Source organism: Nelumbo lutea, chromosome 7 (assembly GCF_056320005.1).
Source record: "Nelumbo lutea isolate HS-2025 chromosome 7, American lotus-T2T, whole genome shotgun sequence".
In the NCBI taxonomy this organism is placed as follows: Eukaryota; Viridiplantae; Streptophyta; class Magnoliopsida; order Proteales; family Nelumbonaceae; genus Nelumbo; species Nelumbo lutea.
The window spans coordinates 6,359,771-6,374,122 of NC_142690.1; the positions used below are offsets into that span (position 1 = coordinate 6,359,771).

Here is a 14,352-nt window from a genome sequence, read left to right on the forward strand (position 1 = left end):
GCTTAGGTTGGGTCTAACCTAGCCTTCTTCCCATCCGTTAAAATCTTGTAGAACTTCTTAATCTTAGATTTTAACTCAATTTTCATTACGATGACTTATAAATTATAATAGATCTTTTATGGGTAGTAAGCTATGGGTGACAAACAACAGAGAGGAGATAAAGAATAAAATATTAAAAAAACATAAAATATGTTATCAAGGTTTTAGTATTTCCAATTAGGATTAAGTGAATTGATTATCTTCAATGAAATAAATGATAGTATGTGGTAGTGGCTATACAACTATCATGTATCTAAACAAATCAATGTATGATCATATATATAATATATATTTATATATGATATATACTATAGAGTCGGGTTCGGGTTGGGTCGAGTTGCCCAAGGAGTCAACCCTAACCCAACCCAAATTAAAGTCAGGTTCATAAATTTCAACCATAATCCTAACCCGAGCATCAACCCGACCCAACCCGATTCAGGTTGGGTTAGGGTTAGGTTTGGGCTAACCCAACCCAAATTACAACCTTACTTTTAAGGGTAATCTTAAGATCCCCAACTTTCAAATGTATCATTTTAGTACTTGAATTTCTACACACACGTACAAATTGTGTGTATTTATTACTTTGTATGTATTTATATTGTATATATTTGTATTTGTTTTTTGATAGATATTATATATTTGTGCTCATTTCAAACTAAGCTCAATAAATAGAGCTTGGCTTCTGGCAATGCTCCGTTTGAGTAGCCTTTACAACCTTGCATTGAGAATATCTCCCTACTCATGTGTTTTATTTTATATGGAGATATTCTCGATGCAAGATTGGAAGTGATCGTTGGGACAATGTAAGCATGGGCTTGTCCTGACCGAAGCCAATCTCCAATAAATACACCAAGGTGCATTTAATTAATCATTGATGATTTGTGTCCGAGGGATATACTGTGGGAGGTTGTGGGACGCGCCCTTGTGGGGCGCAGATCTGAACTCACAAAAGGGAATCAAAATATGGCCATTTTTATAATTTATTCTCCAATGTAACATTAGTTTAACGGTAATTGGATTTAAATGTATATTTCTTAAAAAAATAGATATAAAGTGGGACATTAGTTGAGCCCCTAAAATGAAAATATTCAAGGTACAGGGTACTTATATGCAATTTACTTTTTTTATTGTTAATTTGTTGTCGTATATTTATAGCAGTTCTTACAGCAAAGGGCTATGAGGCAGGTCGAATTGTTGGAGAGGAAGAAAGACAGAGTACACAGAAGGGCAAAGCACCATGAACGCCCCTGATCGTTACGAGCGGTTCGTCGTACCAGAAGGCACCAAAAAGTACAATATACATGGCTCTTCCTTTCTTTTATATTCTCTCTATCTGTTGTATATATATATTTTTAAATATTTTTCCGCGTTTCGACTCTGAACGACAGGGTATCCTACGAAAGAGACACCAAAATTATCAACGCTGCTTCTTTTACACTTGAGAGAGAAGAGCACACCATAGGCAACATCCTCCGCATGTACCCCTACTAATTAATCACTCGTTCCATTTATGTTTTCTGATGCTAACACTTGTTTTGATGGTTCTGTGATTGTTTGCGGCTACGTTGATCTAGTCTATTTGTATAGTTTATATAATTTGATTGCTTCCTTACTTGATGGATTATTTTGGTTATATAGGCAACTGCACAGGGACCCAAATGTTTTGTTTGCAGGTTACAAACTTCCACACCCGCTTCAGTACAAGATAATAGTTAGGGTTAGTATTTTCTCACTCATATTTTATTTGGTTATAATATCTCTAAACGTTCTGCCATTCATGTTCTTTATTTTAACAAAATTTAATAAATTTAGTACATAATTGGTTTGTAATGCTTTGGATAATTGTATGGTTTATTGTGCAGATACACACAACAAGCCAATCATCACCAATGCAGGCATACAATCAGGCTATAAATGACCTAGACAGGGAGCTCAACCACTTGAAGAATGCGTTCGAGGTTTGACGATACTGCATTTTGTTTTAATTATCAACTACTAGATTATTCGTTAAGCATGTGGAGAAAAAGATCCGAGTTCAAAATGTTTATTCTTTCATCTTTTATTGCTTTTTTCAGTCTGGTCTTTCTAATTCTCCTCTTTCCCTTTTGTATCAATAAGTTATATTCTCAATAAAAAACAATTTTTTTCTTCATGGCTGCAGGTGTTTGGTGCAAGTTACCATTTAATATATTGGGTATGCTTGGTTTAGTTAAATCACTTGGGAGGAATAATTGCTGGAATAGTGGGGATTACTAACATTACTTCTGTAGTTTTTTTGACCAGTAACCACAGAAAGAATATTCATTAATAATTAAAAGATATGGATACAACAACAAGTTGTGAGAAACTAGCGAGCCTGATACAAGGCAAGCCACGCAACCTTTATTATAATTGTGCCCAGTACATATGCTGTATTTGAACCCCTTGCTTAGCTAAACCATCTGCCAAACTGTTAGCAAATCTTCTAACCCAATGTACTTGCAAGTTCACATCTTTTGAGTTTTGACATCCATTTAACGCGCACAATTCCTAAACTGCCAACTCACCCCTCACCTTTTTCTAACCATCTCACAACTATCTTTGGATCACCTTCAATAACCAAACTACCAATTCCCAGTTCTTTGGCTTTCTCAACCCCATAAAACATTACTTTTGTATTTTGTTGTATACAACATAGTCTTTTGTGTAATTCTTAGAGAAATTACTAGGTTCTACAAAGGTGAAAGTTAGTAATTTTCAACAGGAAATCCACTATTCCCTCCCATTGAAGATTCTTTCATTCCTCTCTACCGAACTGTCCAAAAGGAGTACTTCCTTAATGCATCTTACATGATTTCTCCATCTTTCTTTGTTAGTGGAAAAAAGGAACCTTTTAATGTTAAAAAGATCATCACCATCATCATCATTATTATGTTATTGCTACTATTTTGATGATTATTGCAGTTTTTTTTTTGGATCAACAGCATTTTTACAAGAGCATAGATTATTTGCATTATGGGGGGATTGGGACATAAAATAGCTGCAAATCATGCCAAAGAAAATTTATGCCAACCATCTCCATGTTCATCATTATTCAATGTGTGTAATGTGGAGTTTTCTTCTAAAAGAAATAAGGAAATAATAAATTTCTATCAAAACTGGAATTAATAAATTAAGTATTGTTTTGATAAAGGAATGTGCTTGTTTTCTTGGTAGTGGAATTGTGGAAAAGTACCTTGACGGCTTTTCTGATTTATGTAAAAAGTTTCTCTTTTGGGGGCAAAGACATTTTTTCTAATTCTTTGTTAAAAGTAAACCTTCTTTTATGTTCTAATATAAAAACCCAGAATGCATGTATTGTAACTAGCATTGGTTTTTTACTTCAAGGGGCCATTGCTTGGTGTAATAGTAAACTCTTGGGCTGACAAGTGTGAAAGTGACCATTTTATTAAAAAAGGTCAAAGATTAGGTTTGTAATTTTGTATCCAACCTACCTCTCCTGATAGAATAACAAGGACCAACATTGAGTAATGATCTTTTTATTTTTGGCTCCAGATTCCTGTAAAATGCCATTATAGTCCACATATTTTGATTACTGAGTTTTTATTTGGAAGGAAGGTTAAAGAGTAAAGTGACCTCTTGGTCCCAACCAAAAGGGGATCAAGGGAAACACAAAGGTGCAAAAAGAAAGAAACTTGAGTATAAAAGTACAAGTTGCACAATTGACCAAGAAAAAAGGGGCTTGAAGCAATCTGCTCCTTGAGATACTCTTTTTGATTGTTAATCAAGATACTTTTCTTGCTAGGACTTTTGTGGTTGAATTAACTGATCTAGGAAGCTAAGCAAGCAAGGTGTTCATTATGTAAGCAAAGTTCTTGCCTCTCAGTGGTTGGACTCCAATTCCTTGGTTTATTAATGGGGTTGATATTAATAGGAATTAGGGACATTTGGGCCATTAATGAATGATATTGTGCTTTTTTTTTTTTAATCTTTGTACAGTATTTAGTTTTATAATTGGAGGTCTCCATGTCTTCTGTAACGAAGCAGTTTTTTTTTGTATTTTTTTTTTGTTATTGATGAAAGAAGCTTCTAAAACTAGCTGGCCAGAAATAAGTCCTTCATATCTTGATATATGGAAGGATCTAGGAAAGTCTTAAAAGTCCTAAAGGTCAAAAGGCTTTGCTTGATGCATTCCAAAAGTCCTAGGGATTTTGGTGAATTTGTTTGGCATGTAACATTTGGTGATTAGGGGCCTGCTTCCTTATCTCAAGTTTGAACCACAGAGGGGTATTTGGGAGAAGGATTACCTATTTACCTGGAGAAGAGTTTGGGCTGGTGAGGGAATATCTACTTGCCGCGCAAGATGTTGCCTGTGAAGCTTATGTAGGACCAGCTCAATTCTGTCCTTTTGTGAATGTTGAATGATTTTTCTTGATCAGAAAATTTTGGCTGTTGATGGTGTACTTGAAGGAATAAGAAAGAAACTAGAGAGAGAGAGAATACTTGGCTGTTGATGGTATATCAGCTCAATTCTCTTTACTGAAAATGCCTTTGTTTCTCGTTCATCTTAACCTTCCCTTGTGTCTTTTATACCCCATTAACATATCAAGAATCGGAAAACAATACAGGTTTCTTTTCTTACTCCAATCATTGCCTCCGCTCTGCCTCTCTGATGCCTTTTTTAGTGTTTGAAATAAAATTTGGGCCACAGAAGTGACAAATATCTACCTCAACTTAAATAAGATGGTCTCAGTAAGTCTTCTGTGATCATTCATGATAAGATGCACAACCAACCATATTGTTCATTGATCAACATGGATCAATCTATCAGAGTTTATGCCATTCCAGGCTCTATTGACTGTAATAACTCCATCCAAGGACACAACATCCCAACTGTAGCTCTATCCAAGTCTATATATGACCTTCTTGATGCCAATAATTTATTGTGCAGAATTGTTTTATCATATAAAATTTCTAAGTCACTTAGTCACCTATAAGACCAATATCAAATGCCTAGGCCACAATGATTCTTTTTATCACAAGCATGTCTTTTAATTGTATGAGACAAAGAGCCAACCATGATCCTATCTATAGGTGTTGTCAGATACTCAGATGAGCTTTGCTTTAGAGCCAAGAGATCTAAAGGACGGATATTCATAATCAATCCATATTTTGTATAAGGGTTGAATATGGACCGCAGGTTGGTGTGAACCTCAACTTAGATCATGTCAAGCACACTCAGATCTGACACCTATTTAATACATCATTAATCTTGCTGAGGCAAAACTCAGAGCCAGGGAAGGAAGCAACTTGACTAAGAGATTGCCCTTTTCCTTGAGATTGAAATTGATGTATTGGCTTTAAAATTCCATACGTCTGTGATATTGAGTTTCTGAGTCCCATTCTTCCTAATGGCATGCACATACACTTTTCTATTTCATTTCTTCTAGACTGTTTCCTTCCATCCTATTTTTGGTTAGAATCAAGTTTTGTTTCTAGCAAGAAATGGCAGGGCATGTCAGAACTTGGCAATGAAGCCAACGGGCCTAAGGTACTCACTTCATCATTTGTACATAACATTATTTCCATTATATTGATAAAGTTAAAATTACCAATGAAAAGAGATAGATGTAAAGTAGATGAACCTAGTTGGTGATGGTGTTCTTGATATTAGTGAGCTTTATAATCAGGAATTATATTTCTCACCATGATGCCAGTTTCTTCGTAGGGGCTATTACTTGCTGTAATGGTAAAATCTTGGGCTCTCAAGCGTGAGAGCACGGATTAGAGCTTGAGAGTGGCTATTTTGTGCCAGAAAAAGCCAAAGGTTAGGACTGTATCCAGTCCGCCCTTCCCAAGATCCCAACATGGGATAGCCTTTTTTGGGCAAATAGTAATGGCCTTTTTATGCCAGTTTCTTGGTAGGCTATCTTATATTATATTATGTGGTTCTGCGATTCACTTTCTATAGAGGCCAAAGTACACTTTGCCTTCCTAGTTCCTAATAATATAGTTCAAATTGACTGAGCCTTGTCCCAAGTCCCAACTATATGGGGTTGGTTATATGAATCTTGTTTTTCCTCTCCACTCTGTTCAGTGTTACATCCATTGTTATGGGAACTTATCTTTTTTTTTTTTTTTTTGACAAGTATTTTGTTATGGGCACTTATCTATCAAAAAGAAGAAAAAAAAAACCAGGGTTATTGGGTGCTCAAATAATTTCTCACTACTTCAACCTATGTCCTTATTGTCCTGTCCCTAGCTCTTCTAGATTTTTCAACTTGCAAAAGATCACTTATTCTCACTGATACATTCATTTCTGATTCAATCCTTTATTGTTTTTGTTTTCCCACTTGTCCATTTCAATGTTTGCATCTCTGCTACTGTGCTACACTTATTTTTAAACATGTTTCTTGACTGCCCAACACCCCATCATTGCTGGTCTTATAACTGTTCTATAAAATTTTCCTTTTGGCACAGGTAATATTTTCTCATCACATAGGACTCCAAATATAGCCATCCATATTACCCATTTCATTCTGATTCTATGAACAATATCCTCCTCAATCTCTCCCATGTTTTATTTTTTGATGATTAATCAATCTCTCCCATGTTATGGATAATCAAACCAAGGAGGTCACAAAATTGATAGTTGCTTTTGTGGACTGTTGATGAATGATGATAATAGGTTTCGTTGAGAAAATTCAATGAGACTGCACGGAAAGAAAAAGAGAGAATATAACGTTTAAGCTAGTAAATTGTCAATATGTGTAGGCAAGCTGTGGGGTTTGTACTTCAGAATATATTGTTGATGAGTAAGATGCTTTTTTCGCTATAGCATGGGATTGATGATAGCATAATTTGGAGACTGCTAATGCAGTTGGTCGGATTGAAGGAGTTAGCAAGAATCCATGGAGTGTTGATCATCACTTGATGTTAGGGCGACTTTTCTTCCACTACAATTCAGATTAGGTTCAAGAGAGGTTAACTTTACAGCCGATGGCTTTAAATATATCAGGAGTTAAAGTGCCTCATCTAGAAATTTTATCCTTCATTGTCCTCCCCCCCCTCTTTTTCTAGGTGAGGAGTGGGTCTGTATGGATTTACATTCTGGTACATAATTGTGCATCCTTATAAATACATGTTAACTTGTTATCTTCTATCTGAATTACAACCTGAAATGTTTTGCAGCTTATGTCATCTTTGAATCTTCGCGTATTCCTCACATTCTATGGCTTCTAATATGCAGGAAGAGATGATGAGAATTTCGAGGGAATACTAGGCAGTACGGCTGAGCAACATTATTTTGTTGAATGGAGAAACTTGACCATGATTGAAAGAGGGAACTTGAGATCCCAAGCATATTTTGCTTGCTGTTAATGACAATTCTCTTGTTTGGTAGACCTTATTCTACGTTGTTATGGTGTGCGATGGAATTTTGTTGCCAAGTAAAATCCATTTGTAAGTTGGATAGACCTTGAAATATAATGGCAATTTACTTGCAGATGTAGTTTGTGGACTACCGTTTATTCAAATTGATCCATGTTGGAGAGACCTTTGGGACCAAAACATATATCCCACCAATGAACATCTTATCTGATGCGAACACAAAAGTTTATATGCAATTCCCCTTAGAAAGAAATGCCACCGACTTGTTGAAACCTGAAAGCTGTCAATTGATTCTTTCCTCAATCCGTTTTTCGTCTGTCATCGTCAAAAGAGATTCTTCTTATAAAATCTATGCTGCCGGAAGGGCAGTTCAACCATCTCGGTTGCAGAGGCACGTGCAGCTCTTGAAGCGCATAGGCTAAGCAGAGAAGTTGATGGTGATAAAATAATTATCGAGGGAGACTCCAAGCTAACGCTTGATGTACTCGGTCAATTTTCGAGGAATGTAAAGAGAATATCTGAGGAAGAGAACAAGATTTACCTACAAGCACATGCACAGGGAAGGGAACAGGGTTGCAGACTATTTAGTGAATCAAGGACACAATGGTAGGATGCATGGAACGACAAGAGCTTCAATGATGCTTCACTCGCTAGTTTTAGCTGATTTTTTTTTTCCTGCTTTTGAGTTTTGCTTCTTCTCGTGTTGTATTACTTCCTAATATTAAAAAAAATAAAAATAAAAACCACCTCTCCGTCCGGGTGAGTTTTGATAAATACCACCTGATGAGAACCGATTCATTTGTTTACAAAATTTTCCTGTATTATGGGTGAATCCTTCTATAAAATATCATCACAGTGAGACTTGAACCAATGAAAAGTAACCAAAGTTTAACCTGATTGGTTCTGATCTGAGTTTAATTTTCAGCCAATATAAATGCACCATGGTTGAACTCTAAACTTTGGCGTTGTGATATGAAATCAATGGTAAAAATGTAAAATGGGCTCAACCTAAATTTGAACCAGTTTCGGATGCACCGAGATGGCGAGATCCAAACTTGATTCATTTACTTTTGAATACAAATTGAATAGTATCAGTTGGATTTATGGATTTGAATCAGGTCTGGGTTGAAATTGTATATCTATAACTATAAGCGTTGATAAATTACACTAAAAGATCAAAATGTTATACCAATCAACTGCGATTCATCCAAATAATTTGCATTGGTTTTAAGTTTTTCAGCTACCAAACCGCCTACAATATTATTAATAAAATGAACTGAAAATGGATTTAATATTGTATATGTTGTATCATAAATTCATAATCGAGACCATGAAGAAAAGAAATTGAAATCATGACTCAAAATACAACGTTAGAAACAAACATGGCCCTGGCCCCTGGGAAGTTAAAAGTTAAAACCAATTGAACCCGAATAGACAAATTTCCACTTCACTTGGATAGTCCGATTTTAAAACGTTGCCTATGACTCGATTAATTTGTGGTTTCGCTTGTCCAGCGCAGCATTTAACCTTCTTAAGTCAATGAACGGGATGTCAACACGTTTGGTTCAAATCCAAACCTTCAAATGTAACAGAAAACTGCCTTCGTTGTATTATATTTGAATAGTTTGGAATCAGATGAATTCTGGGAGTGGAAGAAGAAGAACCCAAACAGTGCTGGTGCTTTCGATTCCCGCGGTTTCTGAACGCGGAAATCGAAAGTTATCAGACATTGATTATCCAAATCTCTGGTTCAAACCCCGGAAGAAAAACCGGAGATTTGGATTTACTCCGTGATTCTGAATAATCTCTCTCTCGTGTTCTTTCGATTTTATGGGAACTCCGGAGTTTCCCGATCTCGGCAAGCATTGCAGCGTCGACGATTGTAGGCAAATTGATTTCTTGCCGTTCACCTGCGATCGTTGCAAACAGGTTCCACCCTTTCTCTTGTCTCGGTCTTTGGTGTCCGTTGTTTTCCCGCGCTATTGCCGTTGGATATATTGTTAAAGGGTGATTAGATGAATATGTTGGGGACTCCGATTTCTTGGTTAATCGCATGGATCTCTTGATTTCCTGATGGATTAGTTTTGCAGCGAAATTTACTTGAGTTATGCCAACTTTTGGTTTGTAATTGCTGAGGGAGTTCTGTGTCGGATCTTTTCAAAATGCTTCATTTCATTCTTGATTATTCGGAACTTAAGATAATACAAATATCTAGTATCTGGAATTGCTCACTTCAATCAACATTAGGTGCAAACAGACTCGTATAATGGAATTTTACAAATTGGGGAGCACATTACAATCGAGCCTCAACTCTCATTTGAAGCCATGAAAACCTTTTTGTTTTTGTTTTTCTGTGAATTAATTAGGAGTAGCAGTTCTTCCTTACTCTGGAGCCTTAGTCCTCTAAGCTCTGCGATAGTTCTACGTGGAATTCCCTTACCATGATCATCTCTTCTAGATTCTCACCTCCATACTGTAAGATGTGATGCGAGACTCATTCTAGTTACTTTGCATAAAACATTAAAATGTTGCATTCTTGGCTGAGGTTTTGAATCTGATGTTTTTTCTTTTTGGGATTTTTACTGCTTTCCCATACCTCCTGCATTTGAAAACCATCATTGTTGCAATCTGCTTATATCTTTTGACTAATAAACGTTTCTTCAATTATAGTTGAACTTCTCATTCATTTAGAAGCTCTCTAAGATATGCCAAAGCATTCGTGAAAAATAAAGGCATGATGCTTTGCCGCTAAATCTATATCTTCAAACTGCAATTGTATTTGCAATTTCAATTACTCATAGACTCATAATAGTTTTACTGGATTGTTTTGATTCCTGAACAGGAACTTGTGGTTTTACTGTTTTGACATTCCTCATTACCGTAGTAATCAATGCCAACTTCAAAGACTAAGGCAGTAAAAAAATCTAATATACCTGGGTTCCTGTAACCTAATTTGTATCCCATATGACAATCGATACTGCATGGACAGCTCTAAAGTTTATTTTACAGTAAGAAAATATAAAATACATAAATGGTAAAAGATTTGAAAGATACAACTGATTTATCTTAACTCATTATACTATACAAAATTTTCAGCTCTTAAAAATTTCATTAAATTTGGTATGGTATATAAATATTAAAGAATGATAGTTACTTAAAAAACTAAAAAACAAGATATTAGCATACTAAATTGGATAGTTATATTTGTATGTGTGTTTGATACAAGAAATGGAGAATTATATCCCCTTTTATTTTGTTGATGTCTTTGTTGGTATTTTATCTGCGAATCTTTAGTCAGAATTCCAGTTAGTAGTAATAGTGAGCCAGCCACAATCCATAAGGAACCATAATAGCTCCCCCCACCCCACCAACCTCTGAATGTATTTCCTTCTACTCTTTTTTTTTTCAAGGAAAAGTATGAAAACATAATCCCAGATGACTTGATTCTGCCTTTGAGGAGTATATTAGCTCATAACAAAGAGAAGAACAAGAAAATAGCAAATCTATCTGTCCTGTCTTTTAATTTTAGCTTTAAGAAATACCTTTAGCCCCATTTATGGTCTTAGATTTAACTGTAAGGGATAATTTCATGATACACAGATGGCTGTTTCTTTCCCTCGCACATGGATAGCTCTTGGGTGTTAACAAGGGGTTGCTTTTTCCAAATAGTGAGTTCCCCTCTAGTCCCGGACATAGTGCATTGTGTCCCTAGCATTGGTAGGAGACACTTTCTACACTGCATGAGACTTCTATACTATGACCAAGGTAGTCTTGAATTAAATGAACCTTGGCTGGTCTAAAAATCCATTTTTAGTCAATAATGTTCTATGTAATGAAGACTTTGTGGGAAAAAGATTCTTATATCAAGTACCATTTTATTACCAGCCATATTCTAGTTATGTTATTCAATGTGGTGTCATTGATTTATAATAGCACAGCTATTCTTTATCTTGATAATATGCAATAGCACAGCTGTTCTTCTTTTCCATTTCAGGCTCTTGAACAGGTCTCTTGCCTAATAGATGCTTTGGTGTTCAGTGTCATAATCAAGCACTAACCATATACAAATAGGTCTCCACCATTGTTTTGAAGATCACACCAAATCAAGAAGATATTAGATTTGTTTGACTAGTGGTCGCCTAAGAGATTTTTTTTTTTAATAAAAACCTAAACTGTCAACAGACTGATGTGGTTTGCTTGAGCTGTTCTAACCAAATTGTTGGATTAACATATTTTTTAATGATTTAATAGCGAAATAGCATTTTATTTATTGTTTCGTGACATTTATTGAATTTGTTATTGTTATTGTTTATTTTTAAAATTTCCTTTTTTTTTTTCTAATTTTCATATTGATATACTGACTTTACATTGAAATGTGAAGTGCTAGTCCCACTGGTTCAGTGTATGTTTCAAATTTGAAAATGTTGGTCTCTAAATCCCATTATCTTGCAAGAGAATTGTAGTTTGTAGAGATCATAGTGTAAGACTATAGACATCTCAATTTCCATGAAATTGCCAAAACATATTGTGAATTCCAGTCCTGTGCATGTAAATCTCGCGAGTAGATGTTCCCGAGACTTGTGAAGCCTGCAGGATCCTGACACTATATACACGACAAGTGCAATGATCTCAATAATTTCCAATGGTGACACTTGGCAAGATTGTGTAAGAGGCGGGGAAAACTGCACAGGTCAGTACCTGGTCCCCTCACCCACGTTCTTTCCGTAACCACCCATGCCAAGTTGGCATAACTAACTTGGGAATTTTGCCCAGAAAGATTATTCTAGAACTTTGTCCAAGGTTCATGGCCACTTTTCCCTCTAAATAGGGAACACAACCTCCTTCTCAGGGACTCTTGGGAGACTTTAAACCTCTCAGACTTTCAGACCTTTTTCCCTTGGGTGGTTTCTCCACTGACTTCACCTTCAAGCTCCCATAGCAGTCATTCTTGTTCAACTTTCAGAAACTCATAGATCGTTGGTGCTTCATCCTCTTAGACATGGTACAATTGTTTGGCCTTACACATCCTGAGATCTTGACCTAGAAACTTGCCTGAATGACGCTTTAGCCTTAAAATCATTATCCAATTTACTATCTCTATAATGATATTGTCAATGTTTTGTTTTTGATGTGAATGTTTCGCCTGTTTTTTGAGAAATGTGAATGTTTCACCTTTTGACCATAATATCCTCAGAAAACACCTTTCTTGACCATCAACAATAATATGATCCATAGAAAGTTTGTTGTGCTATTCTTAATAACTTGGAGCATTGTTCCTTCGACACTAGAGCAATTTAGGCGTTAAACCACTATTTACCCATTCTATAATGACTTTTATAAGTGATGTGTTTACATGACTGTTGCTTTTGCTTTCTTGAAGTTTCTTCTTGGTCACCTTTATTTTAGATTAGCTTCCCACCTTGATATTATGTTAGCCTTTTCCTTTGTAGAATATTTTGTTATGAACAAAACTAATTGGTTTTAGGTTGTGGTCATGACTTTTGCCATATTTCTCACAGGTATTCTGTTTAGAGCATAGAAATTATGTTAAGCACCACTGTCAAAATGCCAATAGACAGGATGTCAAAGTTGTCATCTGTCCCCTCTGTGCTAAAGGAGTCCACCTGGTTCTTGACGAAGATCCGAACATTACTTGGGAGTCACACGTGAACACTGACTGTGACCCATCAAACTTTGAGAGAACAACAAAGAAAAAAAGATGCCCTGTCCCTCGTTGCAGAGAATCTCTGACGTTCTCGAACACGATCAGGTGCAGGGATTGCAACATCGAGCATTGCTTGAAGCACCGCTTTGGACCTGATCACAAGTGCCCAGGACCTAAAAAACCTGATGCAGGCCTCCCATTTATAGGCCTCTTGACGAGAAGTCTGGGAGAAGATTCCCGATCTATACGCAATGCATCTGCATCATCACTAAATTGGGCTACAAGCTTTGTCAATGTGGCTTCAACTGTCCGAGCCTCAGCTGAAGCTGGTATGGCCAAGTTGAGTCTTGCAACTAGCCAAGCATTGCAGATGGCAAAGGACGGGATTGGACCAAGCAACAGTGACAGCAATGGACTGGTGGAAGAGTGTCCAAAGTGTCAGGCAAGGTTCAATTATGTGATTGCTTTGGTAGAGCATGTTGAAAAAGTTCATGAAAAAGCAGGTGATCGAGCTGGTGTTAAGAAGGTGAGAATTGATGCCTGCCCCAAATGTAGTAGAGGATTCTGAGATCCAGTATCCCTGGTAGAGCATGTTGAGAGAGACCATGGTGGGACTTCTAAAGCATGATAGATAATGTATCAAATTGCCCGCAATTGGTTCGATTTGTATAATACATTTAACATGGAATGATTGTACCTGCTCTCTTCAATTTTTTCAAGGAAACATGGGAACATCTCCTATAACCTTCAAGTCACAGAATTTGCTGAAGTCCTGCCTTCAGATGAAATGGATGCTTCTCTGGTCCTGTGTATTAAATGGTGAGATCCAGCAACCTGTGATGTTGGTTTGTCAATATTTGAATTTAAGAAAGCTGCAAAGTTCTTGTCTTTCTTACCATACATAGCTTTTTAGGTCTAAGGCTCTGATTGTTCATGATTTGAAATTCTTGATATAACAATCACTTGGGCAATTAAACATTGGCTCTGCTATGTATGATTTAAAGTTCTTGTCTTTCTTACCATACATAGCTTTTGATCCTTCCTATTTCCCATAGTGGAGAGGGTGGACCTTGGAACAATGGTTGGGTTTCTCCATTGCAACCTGGGTGACCAGGGTTAAAGTCTTGGAAACAGCTTATTTGTGTATCTTCATGGGTAAGTCTTTATACATTTGTCCCTCCCTGGACCAGCCTCGTGCACTGAGCTGCCCTTTTTCTCTTAGTGGACCTCATACATGGCAATCCTTCATGCAACTGATGTACTGATGGAACAAAAAAAAA

The 14,352-nt window shown here is 36.4% G+C and overlaps 2 protein-coding genes across 2 annotated transcripts; both read left to right on the forward strand.

Annotated features, from left to right (window-relative positions):
* The first annotated feature begins 1,171 nt into the window (after positions 1–1,171).
* Positions 1,172–7,522, forward strand: NRPB11 (DNA-directed RNA polymerase, RBP11-like protein). Its single transcript, XM_088953053.1, has 5 exons — positions 1,172–1,329; positions 1,428–1,517; positions 1,678–1,756; positions 1,902–1,997; positions 7,268–7,522. The coding sequence occupies exons 1-5, from the start codon at positions 1,277–1,279 to the stop codon at positions 7,298–7,300; spliced, it is 351 nt and encodes a 116-aa protein (XP_088809179.1). The 5' UTR covers positions 1,172–1,276; the 3' UTR covers positions 7,301–7,522.
* Positions 7,523–8,942: 1,420 nt separating this feature from the next.
* Positions 8,943–13,970, forward strand: LOC148844854 (zinc finger AN1 and C2H2 domain-containing stress-associated protein 16-like). The gene is made up of 2 exons (XM_088953054.1): positions 8,943–9,336; positions 12,927–13,970. The coding sequence occupies exons 1-2, from the start codon at positions 9,238–9,240 to the stop codon at positions 13,638–13,640; spliced, it is 813 nt and encodes a 270-aa protein (XP_088809180.1). The 5' UTR covers positions 8,943–9,237; the 3' UTR covers positions 13,641–13,970.
* Positions 13,971–14,352: the final 382 nt, after the last annotated feature.

Bases quoted from the DNA above. Each gene is read 5' to 3' on its own strand.
- NRPB11 (XM_088953053.1), top strand. From the start codon at position 1,277: ATGAACGCCCCTGATCGTTACGAGCGGTTCGTCGTACCAGAAGGCACC. The intron at 1,330-1,427 runs GTACAATATACA...TCTGAACGACAG, and splicing joins GTACCAGAAGGCACCAAAAA to GGTATCCTACGAAAGAGACA. The intron at 1,998-7,267 runs GTTTGACGATAC...TCTAATATGCAG, and splicing joins ACTTGAAGAATGCGTTCGAG to GAAGAGATGATGAGAATTTC.
- LOC148844854 (XM_088953054.1), top strand. From the start codon at position 9,238: ATGGGAACTCCGGAGTTTCCCGATCTCGGCAAGCATTGCAGCGTCGAC. The intron at 9,337-12,926 runs GTTCCACCCTTT...TATTTCTCACAG, and splicing joins CCTGCGATCGTTGCAAACAG to GTATTCTGTTTAGAGCATAG.